Source organism: Bacillus rossius, chromosome 12 (assembly GCF_032445375.1).
Source record: "Bacillus rossius redtenbacheri isolate Brsri chromosome 12, Brsri_v3, whole genome shotgun sequence".
NCBI classification, from domain to species: Eukaryota; Metazoa; Arthropoda; class Insecta; order Phasmatodea; family Bacillidae; genus Bacillus; species Bacillus rossius.
The window spans coordinates 4,751,648-4,770,428 of NC_086339.1; the positions used below are offsets into that span (position 1 = coordinate 4,751,648).

At 39.6% G+C, this 18,781-nt stretch overlaps 1 protein-coding gene across 1 annotated transcript; it reads right to left on the bottom strand.

The window, feature by feature from the left end:
- Positions 1-81: 81 nt before the first annotated feature.
- LOC134537396 (Bardet-Biedl syndrome 5 protein homolog) lies at positions 82-12,384 on the bottom strand. Its single transcript, XM_063377769.1, has 10 exons — positions 12,243-12,384; positions 10,453-10,601; positions 8,567-8,616; positions 8,125-8,252; positions 6,589-6,724; positions 5,870-5,971; positions 4,776-4,967; positions 2,938-3,175; positions 1,383-1,451; positions 82-187 (listed from the first exon to the last, which is right to left on the bottom strand). Exons 1-8 carry the CDS (start codon positions 12,380-12,382, stop codon positions 2,948-2,950), a joined length of 1,125 nt encoding a protein of 374 aa, XP_063233839.1. The 5' UTR covers positions 12,383-12,384; the 3' UTR covers positions 82-187; positions 1,383-1,451; positions 2,938-2,947.
- Between the last annotated feature and the right edge of the window lie 6,397 nt (positions 12,385-18,781).

Sequence of the window (18,781 nt, forward strand, 5' to 3'; positions counted from 1 at the left end):
CCTTCATTTGAAAAGAACCAAATACCCTGAAAAAGCTCTTACTCCGTTATGACTGCAGCATTTAGGTGCAGTGTGTTTTTCGAAGAATGTCATGTGTGCGCATCAACACATCTTCGCAAACCAGATCCTCCTAACGTCGTAGTGTCCGGTCTGCCAAGTGTCGCTAGTGATTGACGTGCTGTGTGGCCTGCAAATAAACGTAGGTAACTTGAGCTTAAAAATCTAACTAAGGAATATTAAAGGATACAAAATTTCAACAAATAACTGTCAATAGTCCTGACTGTTGCAAACATTTGCAATGGGATGTGTAGACACATGCATTTGTGATTTTATTTTGTAGATTTTTAGCCTTTAACCAAATATTTTAAAACAATAGAATTATGTAATGTACACAGCACCGCTGTTTAATGCTAGTATCAGCAGTAAAAACTAATGAACTGGTCGACAAAATACACACACTACTATGATCCAATAATAATGGCTTAAGTGTACAGAATGTACAAAAATAAAATCAAAATGTACATTTTTTTTGGAGATTTTATTTGTTTGAAGTTAACCACGAGAACCCAAAAAAATTAAGTTAATTTTAAAGCTTGTAAAATGTTCCTCTGTTAAAAATTATGTATCTTGTAACTGAAGACCTTGTAAGACTACAAACACTACTCATATTTCAGGGTGCATTATTCAGAGGTAAGTGGGAAAACCTGCATGCCTTTCCATTAATGTCGAACCAATCTCAAAAAAAAAAAAAAAAAAAAAAAAAAAAAAAAAAAAAAAAAAAAAATTGTTGGGGCAGAACTAAAAATACATAAACTCCAAATTTGGCCGAAGGATAAATACCTGTCAAGATAAAATGCAGCATTGCTTAATCACTTGCTTACCTCAGGATATCACCATGAGTGTCTTAATTTGGAAATGTAGAATTCAAACTATATACGATTTGAATTTCTTTTTTTGCATTTACAGATATTACACCTATTTTTATGGTCCTGTATTTTGATAACGATGTAGAAATTTTTTGTTCACTTATATAAAAAAAATTCAAAGCAGTCGTGGGTACTGCCGACAGAAGTGGAAACTTAAAACTATAAACAAACAGTTGCACGAAAGACGGAGTGTGTTTGTAGATGATGATGAAAATTCATGGTTTGCGTATTACATGATTCAGATTAATATTTTGAGTTTAATTTTTAAAAAAAATACAAATACTTCATGTTTCACAGTCGATATCCCTCTTTGTCCTAACTGTACAAGAAGTATCCTGATGTTGCCTTCTTTTCCTTGACTGTCTTTCTATGTTTTCCCCACCTCACATCTTTATAGCTACCAGGATTGTCCCATCAAGAGTTCCACTAGCAGGCAGATATTCATTTGTTGCTTACCTGCTCGGTGGATGTGGAACTATGCTCGCGCCAGAGATCCAGATGATGTGCAGGGTGCATTTGTTCACACTGTAATGAAGATCAGAACAAACCTAGACATGAGTTCCATTGGTTTTCAATCAATTTAGGCCAACAATCTAGAACAGTCTGGATATTTGCAACAATCACATTAATTTATTAAATGTTTTATAAGTCACATTTTACCCTACAAACAAATACCAGCAAGTTGTACAAAATAAAGAAATAAACAAGAAAGCATTCATATTTCTCATAGTAATAGTTCCCATTTTCCTTATAGAAGTTAGGGAGGAGGGGGAAAAAGGACTTTGAAATTAATTCTATAATTAATAGTCTTTGCTGCATTCCTTTACTCGGAGGACATTCATAAATAATAATTTGTATGACTAAAACAGAATAACAATCTAGTATTCTCAGAATTTCTTTGTTCCCACCATGGTTTAATATTTATCTTAATATGAAAACTTGTAAAATATTTACTACAAGTTCTGCACAAGATTATTGAGAAATGCATTCATGGAATTTTATGTGAAATTCCTACATACATTATTTGCCTGAAATAAACATCACGGTCCAAGCAGACTGAGCTGAACAATCAATTACACATACAAACATTTTATTAATAAAAAACAATTTTTTTTTTAATAAAACATGTGTATCATGCTAACAGTGTGAAATGATCAATAATTTTTTAAAAAGTGTTTTAGATTTTAGTGTACGAAAGTTAAACAAGTGAAAATGTTATGAAAAAAAATAAAAATAAAATTGTAGACTTCTATAAAACATTTTGTCGGCATCTTTTCACAGTTTCCAGCACAAATGCTGAAAATGGAAAAACAAAAAAGTTTAAAGTTAGCAGATGCTTGCGCTGTTTTTTTTTTTTGCACGTGCATAATTCATAAACGGGTATTTGTAAATGTTGCTTACTTAACTTTTTTTTTGCGTCTGGCGTAGTTCATAAAGCCGGCGGTACTGCCGTTACGAACGAACGATATACAGACATCTGCCGGGAGTACCGGGCTGCCAACAGCATGGCGTTGTTCATCGGTTAAGTACACGGAATAATGAGCATAATGTAGATGTAGACACACATACAAACAGCGCAACCTCCAAAAAAATTTTCAAAATTCGCTGCGTGAAAAAAACTGTTTCCTTGAAACGTGCTTCGAATATCAATTTCCACACAGACGTTATTTAATGCAGGTGTGCCATTCAGTGGCGTAGCCAGTATTTGTGTATGGGGGGTGGTTAAGAATCATGAGCGCCCCCCCCCCCCCCCCCCCCCCCACACACGTCTAAAAGCGGGGGGTCCGGGGCTCCTCCCCCGGGAAAATAGTGCTATTTTAGCAGTTTTCGGTACTTAATTTTAAATATTATAATGGTAAAATGTTTATTAATTTTTAATATTAAAATTTGTTTGAGTAATGAATAAGAAATTTAATTAAAGATTTGGTGCTAAGGGGGGGTGTTTGAACCCTTAAAACCCCTCCCTGGCTACGCCCCTGGTGCCACTGGAAACAAACGAGCGTGGACGCACGTGAGGCAGGTCACGCGCCGGGGATGACCTCCCAGAGGTCGCGCAGGGTGAAGCCGTCCTTGAGGCGCTCCACGGCGAGCCCCAGGCCGGGGTCGTAGAGCGGCTCTCGGCCCGGGCCCGGCTCCTGCTGGCCCCCGTCCGCCAGGTAGGCGGCGAGCGCCCCGGACACTTCCCCCTCTCCCGGCTCGCCCCCCTCGTCCTCCACGTCGCTCGGCTCGTCCGGCCGCGCGTCGGAGACCTGCAGCCGCCACACGCCCGTCCGTACACCCGTCACCGGGGATCTCGCACATTGTTTATCCCGATATTCTTCCAGATAATACCAGAATTAAATTCTTTTTTTTAAGTTGAAAAATTAATTTATTTAAACATATATACATATATATATATATGTGTGTGTGTGTGTGTGTATATATATATGTGTGTGTGTGTGTGTGTGTGTATATATATATATATATATATATATATATATATATATATATATATATACACATACACACACACACACGTAAATAAATTCGGCAGAGAGAATAGTAAGAAGAATAAAAACAGCTTACGTAACTTGGGAAAAAGAGGAAAACACTTCTAATTTTTAACATAAATATTCGCAAAAATCCATAAATCACTCTCAAAATACCCGTCGTTGTGTATCTATAATATTCTGATTTCAATATTTCATTGTTCAGATAATAAAAAAAATAAAATAAAATAATATTTTTTCAAGTGAAAAATTGATTGTATTAAAAAAAAAATACTTAAATAAATTTGGCATAGAAAATAGTAAAAGAATAATAGCTTACACAACTGGAAGAAGAAAAGAAAAAAAGCTTCTAGGTTTCACAAAAATATGTATATATTTATGATAGTTTCAGTTAATTAGAATTAAATTAATTATGGTATATTAAAGGTCTTCACAAATATATACTGCATCTAGTATATCTCTTCCAGCTCGAAAAAGAAACCAGAAAGGAATTTTTATTCTGCGTTATTACCATTGTTCAATTTTAGGTTGCTAAAAAATTTTATGATTTAATTTGTATTTTATTGATTTTTTTTTTCGATATCAGTAGTTACGGGTCATTGAACCATTTTCAAGTTTGTGTCTAACCGAGTGAAAGCGTGGAATCAAAATTCAAAGAATTGTATGTAATATATTTGAAGGAACCAAGTGTTCTATTAGAGTTAGGTATTAGATACTCAATGTGATGATGATGTAATAGCTTTGAATGCCTACATCTTTTAACATACTGCAATTTCATAATGGTGTTTTTTTTTTTTTTTTTCCAAGTTTGTATTTAACAACAATTGGATGAATTTTTTCTTGAAAAGGTTACAGTAGTAGTTCTGTCATTGTTAAGGTGAGCCGGTTTAAATTACACCCACCATTCTACAACTTCAGAAATATCACCCTGAAGCAAGTAGCTGTCATCGAAGAATAAATTTTTTTGGTTATCAGCAAACAGTGTACTTGCAGAGTTTCTTGATACTGTAATTATATCACCACTGTAGATATTAGACAGTAGAGGCGAGAACCGGTATGAAACTGAACAATTCCTTGGGAAGAAGGAAAAAATTTGCTACGAAATATCAATATGATTGTTTAGGTATTTTTAGTTATCTAAAAATACAAAAGTCTTTTTTTCCTTAGCTTTGTGATATAGCCTTTTTTCCAGCAGTATTCTATAACAGGTTTTGTGACACAGTAAAAAGTACTAAGTTAGTCTGTACCAGGTCCAATAACTTTCATAAGATGTGGAAACCTTTTTTTTTCTTCCCAAATTTGTTTTGTGTGAATAAAAAATGTTAATCTCGGTACAAAAACATCATTTCACGCGACTGACCTGGTCCCGCTGGGCGTACTGCACCCCGAACACAGGGGCGCGGGTGTACACGCTGTGCAGGGACGACAGCTCCTTGTAGGCGAGCTGGAGCCTCTCCGCGGGGTCGATGCGGAACCCCAGGACGTAGCCCCCGCTGCAGTCCGCGCTCTCCACCACCAGCGCCGTGCCGAACTTGGACTCCCTCACGCGCACCTGCGCCGGCATTCGTGGTTACCGTGCTTCTCCCGTTCCTGAACCTCTAGCTTACATTTTAATATCGCCCAGGACAATACTCCCTGTCTAGGCCTAGGCAAATATAAATTTCTTTAATTTAAGATATTTATTGGACATACACCATTGCTGCTCATCCAGTATGTCATAAGTAACCTCAATAACAGACAAATAAGATGAATGAGCCATCACACAGAAAACAATCCAATATCAGCCAATGTTAAGAAAAAAATATTAAAAACATGACGCAGCACAGAAACATGCTTCCACGGAATGTCTATGTATTAATTTTTTTAACTACGTTTTTAGCGAGGAGTTCAGTATGCTAGGTGATACTGTATTAAGTTCACGCTTTTTCCATAACATTACAATAAATGCCAAAACTCTGACAGCACATTGTCTGAAACTGAGAATCTAACCACAAAGAAGAAGTTTGAATTGCGAGAATGTGTAAATTCTAGTGGTAAGAAGAAAATAAAGGGTTTTAATAAGCATTGCACAGTTTCAAAAAATTACCAGTCTGATATTAACACACAGGGCCGTTGAGAACCCTAGGAAAGGGGGAGGGGGGAGAGAGAGTGAGGAATCCTAAAGTCCAGGGGGGCAAGTTAAGTTACAAAATATTTTTATAATTCATTTGCTTACCCTCAGAGGACAAAAAATTCTGCTAGTAAAATACAATGTACATTGTAAACCTTTGAAATTATGCAATTTGTGCAGATATCATCTTCCTACAGTTATGACCATGGTTACATTTAGTAATAATTTTTTTTTTTTAATTTGGGGTTGGAAAAATTGTACGTTACGTAATGGGTAGTTACCCTCGGACCCTTGGTTTCTAACAACGGCCCTGTTCACACACGAAGGTAATACCAGATACGTACATTTTTCATCTGCAAGTAAGGCAGAGATATGTTGAAGCTTTCATTCATGTCCGCGAACCAGACTAAACGAACGTTCGTGAGGAAGAATGTCCCAAGATTTCCCTAGAAACAAAAAATAAACTAAATTCAAGAACTTTTATAATCCAGACACATAGGCTCTATTAGACATTTAAACACAGAATTATAACAAGCAACTATCAAACCAATTAACCCCTCTCATGATTAAAACTACTTTAATTACAAGATTTTATGGTTTTATTTTTAGGATGATTTAATTTTTAAAAAAAGGTTTTGGTGTTTTTTTTTTATTTTTATACATTTTCTGTTTTCACGAAGATGGTGTTTAGTAAATATGAAAAATAATATTTCTTAGTACTTACTTCAACAAAAATGTTTTTTACTGATATTTTGCATTTAATTTATTTTTTTGTGTTGCATTCTTCATGCTAAATAAACTACATCCATTGAATTAATAACAGATTACATTCATGTAATTTGATTTAAATTAGCTGGTTGATTTCAAGATTTTAGTTGCATTTCGGCACCAACTGGTGTATTAACTTGCATTCCGGTGTTATATGGTTTTTAGTGTTATTTCGGTTTTATCACAATCCACCATACGATCTTGTCCCTAACGATAAGTCACTGAACACCGAGCAGACCGGAAGCAAGGAAAGATGTAAGAGAACGCGGAGACAATCTAGATGACCACATATCACCTGGTCGCTGGACAGGTTCCACACCCCGGTCACCGTCTTGTACACCTGCTCCAGGGGCAGCATCTTCAGCTGCTTGTTGTGCACGATGGCACCCCGCAGCTTCAGCTCCCGGTACATCCGCGACGAGTTGTACGCCCTGTCGCGACCCAACAACACATTACACATCCCCGAAACACAGGGGCCTACACCTCACTGAAACATCAGTGCTCAGCATCTGTTCAATGCAATCAAACACTTAACTGTTTATTCATTTTAATAGTAAATATAATGCCACTTATAAACGCTGAGTATTCTAATTATATACACAAGACATTTTTAATAGTAACCATTTAATAATTTTACATACATTTTCTTAAAAAATATTATTCATATTTAAGCAGGTCAAGTAATTAACAATGTAACTGATTAAATTAGATCTTTTTTTTTATGAGTAGTCCTGTTAATCCTTTATAGAAAGAGTGTGTTAGTGTTGAGCGTGGCGAGTGTATGTGTGAGTGTGTGAACATGCATTAAAACGTACTGATGAAAAAATTATCATGTCAATATTAATACAGCATATCACCTTCTTTTATGCTAGTCAAATAAAAATTATGGCAACACCACTCAAACTAAATTATTCATTCTCACCCCCCCCCCCCCCCTAATCCTTTGCTCCCCTAACTTCTCTCAGAATAAAAATTCTGGAAACACTCCTGCTAAATGTAGGTAGCAAATGTGCAAAAACTATGGTGAATGAAGTTGTACAAAGTCAGCTTCAGATCCCCCAAAATTTTTGTTTGTCACTCTAAATTTTCTAAATTTTATTTTTTATATATATATAAACTAGTGAAAACTACATTACTACTTTTACAATGCATAAGTGTTGGTGGAGAAAGTCCTATTTAAGGCCTTTACTGAGAAATGAACATTTCAGTGTCACTACAATCCACAAGATCCCTCTGTGGCTGTAACAACTCTCACGCACGAGTGACAACTAGGGACAGCTGTCACACTTGAATGATGGCTATGGACAGCAGTCTCGCCTGAGGAACGGCTAGTGACAACTGTCACCCTCGAGATGCGGCTAGGAGAAAACTGTACAACTAGAGGAATGGCTTGGGACAACAGTCACACTATAAGGATGGCTAAGGACAACTGTCACAATAAAAGGACAGCCAAGGACAACTGTCATACTACATGGACAGCTAGGGTCAACTGTCAATCTCTGGAACAATGGTTAATATGCGGATTCAGTTGTCATCCATATAGCACTGGGCCAAGATGAAACTATGAATCCGTTTCCCTTGCCATATGGGGCAGCGCCTTGTCCCGTCAGATTCAGCCCCTCACTGGAGTACACGCCGACCCACAAGGGCTTAGGAACTTGAGCATTAGAAAAATACCTGAAGCAAAAATTTTAATAAGATGTCACCCATATAGTAAGGAGCCTTTTTACCTTGGAGGTCCCATCAAAAATAAAAATTTACTGTCCATCTGTTTACAGTATATTTTAAGTGGCTAAGATATAAAAAAAATAAAAAAAATACACGCGCTCACTTGTGGACTTCCATGACGGACGTGAAGTGGCGGAGGCTACCGACAACCAGGTTCGTGAAAATGAACTCGAACCTCGTGTTGTTACTCTTCGTCAAGATATGAAGGGCGTCTGTAGTGCCTCGCAATTGCTGGGGGGGAGAAAAAATGAACATACGGTAGAATTCTACACTTTTATATAGCCTAGTGTGTTAGTCAAAGGCCTTACCAAAAAAATATATATATGTAAATCAGTTTTCAAGTTATGCCGGAACATACAAAGACAAAAACTATAAAAAATATATTTTTAAGTTTAAAATAATTTTAGTAGCCATTTCCAAAAGTGATTTTTTTTTCCAATTAACGTGCAGACATTTTACCTCAAAACAGTTTTATTATTAGCATAGATTTTTTTTTGTGAATAGGTAAAAATGAACGGCAAAGCGATAAACTTAGCTATACTTACAGAATTAACTGTTTTGGTGGACACGTTCACAATCGTGTTGAACCCAACAGCTGAAAGAGAACAGAAATGTCAACTCGCAAAGTTCCCAGAAATAAATCAACTAGGTTATGTGTGAAACACTTTCAACTCTGTGCTGTGAGAATTCCGGTCACAAATGTTGCAGAAAAAGAATGAGTTTGGTTGGGAGTACAATATTCTACCTCCACATGTCTATAGTCCGGCCGAAGTTAAGCTGTCATGCTACCAACAAATGGCGTAAGTATAAGAATTTGTGAGGAACTGGATTCAAGTCTCTGTATTTTGGTTTTCGAAGATCACATTTTACAGAAAAAGTCTTGTCTTGTATCTTAAAAATAACCCTTACAATAAAACATTTGGACACAATTTTTTCAGGTAAACTTAATATTAAAATATATAGGAAACATAAGGTGCCATCTTGGTTTCTGAAAATTTTAGGTTGTAACTATATTTTATTGTTTAATATTGAACATTTACGTCCGATATGTCGTGTAGTCATAGTATTATTACAGTTGTAGACACTATTTAAAAAAATAATAATAATAATAATAATGCCATAGACTTCACAGGGAAACTATTGGTAACAGCTTGTCACTATAAACTTCTGCCACTCTAATAAATTATTTTACTATGCTAAAAAAAATTGGTTGAAAGAACTAATGTACGCATGTTTTAAGTTATATTTACTCGGCAAAATAAAATAAAAAAAATTATTTTATTTTTTCATGAAAATAATTAATATAAATAAAATAATAAAAGTGATTGGAGTGATATTATATATATGGTTGGTAAAGTATTAATTCAATCAAATTAAAAAATGTAATATATATACTTTTTATTCAATTTCAACTTAAACATATGTATCAAATTAATAATTTAATTTAATAAAATTACTGAGATAATTTTTAATTAATAATATCAATAAATTTGCTGTTTATTCTAGGTAATTTATTAAATTTTAATTATTTATTAAATAATAATATATTAAGTTATAATATTTATAATGCAAATAAATTATACATACAGGAACATAACCTCAATTAAAATATAAATACACATGAAAAAATTCATACACAATTTTTATCACTAATATTCACAAAAAATACTGTTTTTAATTATATGGACCAATATTTAATATCAATCACTAAATTATATCATTTAAAAGCAGCTACAGGTATATAATTTTTAATTTTTATTTATATGTAACCTATTTCTTATCCTGTGAAAATTTTGAGGCCTGGTGGGCTTACATCATTATTATTCACTCTCGTCATTTTTTATGATGCACCTAATAAGGCCAAAGTTTCAATATTAAAGGAAAGGTACTTACGTATTAACGCCACCACAGCTACAGATTTGGAATATTGTAAAATCACATGAAGGGTTGGTTAGGTCAGGATACGGTAGCTACATCTTAAATTGGCAATTCCTAAGCAACCATAAGATGTATTTTATAGTTTTTTAAGACAGCTATAATTAGGGACCGGAAAAATTCGCAGTTTCAATGGCCTTCAGGATAGTCTACGCATTCCCCTGTACACTCGGGCAAGCAACGCAAGTTCATTGGCTGCCGACTTGTGAGTCGTCCCAGCTGGTTTGACTGTTGATTCGATCCTTCTTTGGTTGAGGGTTTATAATTGGTTGAGATTCCTCCAGATTAACAGTAAGCCAATAAGCAAAATCATCTACAAGGTATGTGTATTTAAATTTTAGCCTATCGCCGAATGAATCAGCGAATTTTTCCTGTCTCTAGCTGTAACAAACCAATAAAACGTCCTCAATGTTGATTTTTAGCGCAACTTCTGCTGTGGTGGCGTTGGGAAGGAACTGTCGAAACCTTCCGGTGCATGCGGATGTGCGGGACTCACACAAGTTGATCCGGGGCAGAGCGAGCGAGTGCCAGATGACCCTCAGGTTGGAGACGACCAGACGGCCCTTGTCCCCGCCGTTGCCCTTGGTGTCCTCGATGGGCTCCAGGCGGTCCAGCACGGCCTCGCCCGCCTTCATCTTCAGCTGGCTGCACGCACGCACGCACGCACGTCGCTCGTAATGGGGAAGTCGGGGAAGTCGGAGAGCCGGACGTGTGATAATTATGTTATCAGTCTTAAGTGTTTTAACGTAAATAAATAGAATTTTTATAGTTGTGTCTTAGTCGAGTTTCCAAGTCAGAAAACTTGTTTACCATTCTTTTGTTAAATAGAGAAACAGCAGATTCGCTTGTAGTATATTTCATTAATGTGTGTAAATGTTTTGCCTGGAGCATAAAAAGAATGTTTTATTTTTGCTGTCACAAAAATTTGTTTTGACAGTGTAAGCCGACGCTTCCCCGCCAGGGTCGCGTGGCAGCTGGCAGCTGACGAGCCGCAGGCCCGGTGTTTTTTTAAGGCGGTCTCACCGAAATAAGGGCCCTCTGGTAATCATTTGTTTTGTTTGTTTGTTCGCAGTTATTTTCGACTTCTGTTACGAGCCGAGGCTCTGAAATTAGATGTACTTCGTTATAATATTCTGTATTTAATCTTTGTATGTCATTAAGGGTATGTGTTTCTGGATGAATAAATGTGTAACACACTGCACACCTCTGTTTTCCATTTCATCCCTTGAGCCCCTCGCGTTAGACACGAGAGGTTACAAGCGAATGGGGGTGGAGGTGAACATACACAAGACATACGTGATCAGGTTTACAAAATTAAAAGTACCAAAGGAATCATACTGTTGGAAGGAACAGGAGATACAGCAGTTCGCGAGAGTAACCCTGCAGACTGACCCAGGATGGGGTCGTCAGGAAGACTTGGCAGGACCATAAAGGGAACAGGAGGGGGAACTAAAAAGGTGTATTACACGTTGGTGAGGCCGATGATGGAGCATGCAGCAGCAATTGTGTACCCGAACGTGATGACGGAAATAAGAGTGTCGGGAAAGGTACAACGCAGGGCAGCGTGATGTGTGATGGTATTGCGAAGAAGGAAAGAGGAAGAAGGGGAGATGCAAAGACCATCAGCAAAGATCAGGGAGCTGGGGCAGGGTAGAAAGTCTGGTAAGGCCATTTAAAGTGGTCAAGGAGAAGCAGAGAGGTGAGTATATAGAGGGAGGAGAGATCATGAATGGAAGTTCCAAAGGGAGTGGAGATGAAAGGAAAGACGAAAGCACTCATTCAGGTGAGGACCGGGGTGGAGGGGGGGAGAGGGGAGGAACGGGCTTGAGGGCATCTCGCCTTCCGGCCACACACACATTGGACCTTCAAGATGCCACTGTATGGAACGAGGCACCATGATTATGTCACGCTCTGAGACGCCCACGCTCTCAGCTTCGTCGAATCCAAGGCACGGAAAAAAATAATTTTTTTAGTTACACAAAATTTGGTCTGGCTTTTGACATGTAGAGACAAATGGTACATTTTCTGTTGGTAACTAATTGTGTGGAAGATTTTCATTATTACTATTTTAATTTTTTTTAAATGTTTTTTTACTGTTTTTACCATACAATTTTCCTGGTATTCACAGTCTTCCCCCTTTTCACGATTATAATCCGGTCAGAATTGATAAAGTCCCTTTAGGATTATTTATGCAATGTTAGTCTCCCAAAAACACAATTTTGAATTTTTTTTTTAACCCGCAAATAAAAATGCACAATTTATTTCCAACTTTCACAGAGTACTTACGAAAGTGGAACATCAAACCGCACTTCTTTATCTTCCCACAACGTATCTGCCATTACAACTACACGTTTGTCATTAACAAAATACTTTTCATCAATATTTGCATTCAAATCTTTGTCCGATGTTATGTTTACAAATGCCATAACCACAGATACTGTAAACACAGAAAAGGAACATTCCCTTGCACTATGTAACTCCATGTTTAGCCAGAGTGCGAGTTATGGCCCCAAAACTCAAGTCATGAACATTAGCCATCAGACAACTATGCTGTTTCGCCCATACTGGGCTGCCGCATAAAGCGATACGTGCCAAGAAATAATTTTCGCTTAGATGGCCCGAGGTCTTCGGTGCCTACAGTCTTACCGCACATGTGACATTCAATTAATATAGGTCTGTACGCCAATGGTTATTCTGCATGTTACGTATGTGTATAACCACATTAGAGTGATTAGTTTTCTTATGTTAGGATTCCAGTAGTATGTAATTAGTTTCGTTGTTTGTCCATATGGTGCATTGCCGTGAAGGCCTCAGCTGCGTGTACGTGTATTTGTCATGTCATTAGTTTTCAGTTATGTTCAGTACCATGTGGTCATGCCACCACTTCGTAAATGTAGGGTATGGCAATTAGTTCCCTGTTACGTTAGGCTACACTGTACTGCACGCAGAACACTCCTGCATCTAGTGTACATTGTGGACCATGAACACCTGCCTCGTTAATAGTCACGAATAAGGTCGTGAGCCCTTAAGGATGTTAGGACCAGATTTGTCCCACCTTCACGTCGCATATGCAACTGGAACATGCGTGCCCTGTCGAACTCGGTTAGGATGTAGGCCAAGTCATGCACCAGGTAGTGCCCAGTGGCATCTCGTCAGGGCAAGCAAGGCAAGCAGTGCTTGCCCAGGCAGTTTCCAGACAGTGTATTTTTTAAATAAATATTTTATTCAGAATAGTATTTTACTTTGGCTCGTGCCGTTAGGTATATGTATTTTTTTACACTATCTTCTTGGGACCCAGTACTGTGCGCTGTGTGCTATAAGAAAAGAACTCGTTGACACACAAAACATGCTGTTTTAGAAGCATTGCTAGGTTTAGAAGCGCTGGTAGGACCGCTTTCAGCAGGAAGGCTGCCGCAGTAGTTTCCTTTCGGAAGGGGGGGTGGCATGGTACAAAGGTTCAGGGAGGGGATTGGCTGTAAAAACACTTGGTAGAAGCTACGAAGGTAGCGCTTTCTTGCCGAACTGAAGCTAACATGGCCGAAGCAGACGGTGGAATTCTTCCGCCGACTGCTTCGGCTAAGTCCACTACAGTTCGGCAGGGCAGGTGGCGAGGTCGCGTTTCAGTCGGCGGTCGTCTCTCGGGGCGCGCGCATCTCTCTCGCGGGCTGTTGGCTGGGAGTTCCCTGCACCCTATTGGGTAACCGAAGGCTGGCAGTGCGTGGGGGATTTGTGGGCATACGGGAGGCGGCCTAGCAGTGCCAACTGCTACTGACCGCGTCCCGCGGGTGGCGGATACGGGATCCCAGCTCGAGAGTTGCAATCTCGCTGGGGTGACTGTGAATAACCAATAGCAGTCTGCGGACCAATGGCCGGCCTTTGGAGTCGTTATTACGGCTATCGGGGTGAAAGGTAGCCTGAATGCAGCTCGGCGCGTGGCAGAAAGCAGTTCCGTCGGCGAAGGCACCGCAGGGGAGCTCAATGTGCCCTAGATGCGAAGTGTAGACGAACTGCGGGCTGGAAATTGCGGAGCTGTGAACTACCGCGCGCGCAAAGGAACTGAACAGCATCGTAACTCTGAAGGAAGTGATGGCGGCGCCAGGGCCGCAACTGGGGGGGGGGGGGGGGAGCCAGCGGGGCATACGCCCCGGGTGCAAAGCTGTGGGGGCGCCGAAATCGCTTGCATTGTAATTCCTACTACAACTGGTAACTGGTAAAAAGTTTTTTAACTTATATGCCAGGAATGTCTAATCTGATTTACAATACAACGTCTCAACATATTTATTGAGGGCTGCGCGCACGTTCCCGGTGACTTTAAGTTGTTATGAATGGGCGCCACCACATGTAAGGGCACGTGGACCCGGCTGAGTCTCGCTCTCAGGGCATGACGTAGCCCAGGTGGGGACGTGTTACCAGCCCTTTCTACCCTATATAGATCCATACCTGGCCCGCTCTAGGCGTCGGGCACGCCACACTCCTAGGCTAAGTAGGTTCACTCACAGCGTGGTTAAATAAAGTACTCAGGCTTTACTTATATCCAGATTTAATTCCACGAACACACCTCCCTCTACGCACGTTACACTTTAAACGGTTAAAAAGCCTGAGGCACGAACCGACTTAAGTGAATGCATGGTCCACCCACGTGGCCATGCGATAAAGTATGCTTAGTACACAATGTATAAAAACTCGAATGAGATAATTAATTATTAATACAGTCCGCCGACCGAGAGCTGCCCCGAGGATTGATGGACGAAAAGGTTTAAGGATAATTAAAGATGCAGAATTACTTGATCGGTGGTTTACAACGGTTGAGATCCCCGGGGTGCTGGCGCGTCTGCTCTCGGTCGGTGATGAAGATGAACTGGACGAGAGCTGGCTCGTCTCGACTAACATGGCGCCCCTGCGCCAACACAATTACCGTTATTACATTCTGCGATTCCGTGCCCCGGCGAAAGTTAAGCAAATCATAGATTAACATTAAAAAATATATAGAAACTACTGGCAATTTAAAGTACATTAATATTTACGTAGTTATTGAGAATTTATATAAAAACATTCCTACCCTCGTCCAAGTCCGTGCCTATTCGGGTCCGACCGGGCAACCTCTGTAGTTTTTTAAGTAACGTAATATTTAAATTAAAGAAATACATGAGTAAACTGCAACAAAACACTGGGGAAAAAATGAATTAAAAAGGGTTTACAATTCACATTAAAACTTAACACTTTAGGGGGTCGCCGCACTGCTTCTAAGCGCCCTCTTGCCGGGCTAGAAACACACGCACACACGCACGCACGAGCGGGAGGTTTGAATAGAGGCTGGTGGTGGGAGGAGAGGGTTGGTGACGGCGTGAGGCACATCGGGCTTAGGGAGGGCGTAGCCCCGGCCAACGTCATTATTTTAAAATACTCTGAGAAAAATTTTAAGTTCATCATTAACATAAAAAATTGTAAAGGAAGAAGTTCGAAAGTTTTAATGCGTCCTCTATACAAATGCAGTACAATGTTGTCAGAGAGGGTGATACCACTAGCTGTGAGGAAGCAGTGGCGCACCGCTCTCTCCACCACACTGTCATTTTCACATAGCGAATTATTTCTGTCATTTGATCTTTATGAATGATATCAGGGGTTGAATCGAAGATGAAGGCAAAATACTTCGCATTTCTAACATCATTCAGAATATATTGTCTTTTTTTACTTGCTATAATATCTAAGAATTCATTTTGAACTTTCCATGAGAAATAAATTAATTGCCCTTTCTTATGTCTCTATGTGCTCACGCAAATTTGCATTGTAGTGAGATAATAGGTGAATTGTATTCAGAAATTTTTCACTCCTGGGATCACCAAAGTCAAGCCGTTCTTGTTATCCCCCTAGAGGGCTTCCCTGTTTTCCAGAAACATTATTGCATCTACAAATTGTAGACTACAATACAATATAGTACTTTCATCCAATGACGACAGTTTAATGAACAAGTATAGTGATTATACAGACTACTTTATGGACGTAGTGGGTTCATGCATGGAATTTACAGTAGCACAGAAACTGTTACATGTAGGTATAGAAAATGCTTAAATCGCACCATTTTTCCGTGGGAGGGCCCCCGGACCACCCACTTTATCGGTGTGGTATGTGCAAAAAAAAAAGAGGGGGGCCACATGAATCCATTCATGCCCCGGGTGCCAGAGACTCTAGTTGCGGCCCTGGGCGGTGCCTTTAAGTTGGGGCCCTGTTGGAGCCAGTGGTAGCCTGGGCGGCGCGACCTTCAACAGTCCCGGGATTTTGGAGGACAAGAGGGTCCGACTCGCAAGATACTTAATTCGCCTGAACAACTTACCCCCACCCTGGCTTGAAAGGTCGTTGGCTGTTGACTGGAAGAAGGAAGATGAAGATGGTGCAATGTCAGGATGCCTTTCACCTCGTGCACCCGCAGTTCGAGCCGGTTTACTGGCTCGTCTGCCCACATCTGTCTTAACTGTGGCTGCCTGGGCAGCTGGGCTGGGCTGACGAGTGAAGTCGCTCGTATCTTTATCTAGTTTTGTAGATCTAATCACCGCCAGAGCTGGCAGATATGCATGCAGCCGCATGTGCTCGAATTGCCATGTGACATGCGATTATAGCACAGCTCTCCGAAAACACTGAGAACTACTTAACATGGATGTGGCCAGGATTTGGTGGAGAGGCGTGCCGAAGGAAGCTGTAAGAATATAATTTTGATAGACCTGTTTCTATGGGCCTGGGGGGTCCGAGGAAGGAACACAGCCCAGAAAATGGTGTCCAAGGGGTGGGAAGAAGGGATTCCAGAAATTTTTTTTAAAAAGTGTTGCTTGACAACTCATTTTAAGGCTAGGTTATAAATCGTAGGGGCTTTTTTAAAACCTTAAATTCTTCAATGATAGGTATACCCATACAATGCCACTGCTTATGATTACGCTGTAATGGTTGTTTAAAAAAAATGTTTTTACACTCCCCCTTAAACCACCCTATTGTGATGTTGAGGGAGGGAGAAGCAAAATCCCCGGGGCCCGAACACCTTTGAACGGAAAAGGGGGGGGGGGGGAAGTTTCGAAATATTTTCTATGCTTGTTTTTACCCTGATAGTAGGGTCAGGGGCGTAGCCAGGGGGGGGGATAGGGGTTCAACCCCCCCCCCCTCCCTTTAGCAACAAATATTTAATTAATTTCCTATTCATCACTCAACATATTTCATATTAAAATTAATAAAATTTTTACCATTACAATATTTAAATTTAAGAACCGAAAACTGCTAAAATAGCACTATTTTACACATTTAAATCCAAATTTTTCCGGGCGAGGACCCCAGGACCCCCCGCTTTAATACGAGGGGGCCATGCTTCTTAACACCCCCCCTACACAAATCCTGGCTATGCCACTGAGTAGGATAATAGGCAATTTTATTGCTAATACATTGGAAACATTACAAATTATGCAATTTTTCCATATCATGTTCACAGTTATGCCACCCTAACTTTTAGTAGGTATTTAGATATTTTGTATTGTGGAGTTTAAAAATGATTTGCCCCCAGTCCCTCACTTTCTCACGATGGTCCTGAGGTGGTGGTAGGTATATCCCAGAACCTTTGAGCATGAACAAACATTTCGAATGGTATTTATCGCAATGGTGTTATTTCATATCCCATGGTGTGTATCAGTTGGTGCATGGCCGTCGCAACCGGGAAGGGGGGGGACGGGGGGAACACGTCCCCCCCAATAATAAAAGTCTTCAATTTCGTCCCCTCCAATAATATATTTAGTTTCGTAGTTATATTATTAATATGATTTCTGTGATGTAACCCATATTTTGCGCATGGTACATTTAGTCCAATCGTGGTAATGTGAGCACTGTGTTTTTACAAATTTGTTCTCTGAAAATATTTTTTATAAAAAATAAATTATATATTGCAACCAACTATAATTAGAATATTTAGGAAAGAAAAATGCCTAAAAACCACCTTTTTGCACCTTCAAACCCCAAATTCCCCCCCCCCCCCCCCCCACTTTTTTCCCAGGGGATGGATATTTCTCAACTAAATCAATTGCAGTCCCCCCCCCCCCCCCCCCCAAAAAAATATCCTTGCGACACCCATGGTTGGTGGTGTGAAGCGAATTCAATGAAGAAATGTTATATAAATTGGTATGATAAATAATATAAAATAGAGTACAATTTTATTGGAACTATTGTCTTTTAACATACCTACTTGAGTATGTTAGGAAGGTTAAACTTATGATAACTGAAGTTTAATTTAATCTACATATAATATTTAAGGTCGTGTTACTATATTAGATTTATTTTTTGTCTATAATTTCATATTTACTGTGGCAACACTAATTATTTATCGCAGTTTTAATTTTTAAAAATAATCAAACAAATTAGGCATAACTTAAAAATGAAAAATACTTAAATAATCAGTGAAAGATATAGTAAAGTTTTACCCACAATACAGTTCAATATTCAATCCAGTGACTGATTGACTTTTGACATCATTAATTAATACCATGGCTCACATGTCTCTCGGATGGTGACAAAACGCACTTCTCTTGCTGGTTCATGATCATTAAGTGGAGTACCGTATGTGATTGGTTAGGCGTGAAGAATACCACGTGACTCCGCGCGTGTTCGTAATCAGCCAGAGCCATCTCATTGGTGGCACTGCTGGCAGGACTTGCTGTGCGCACGCGACCGGCGGTGCGATGAGTCTCGGGCACGAGATAGCCGAGCTGCCCCTTCAACAGCCCGGACACTGCCAGACACTTCCGGACACTGACAGATGCTGCCAGACACTGCCGGATAATACCAGATGCTGCCAGACA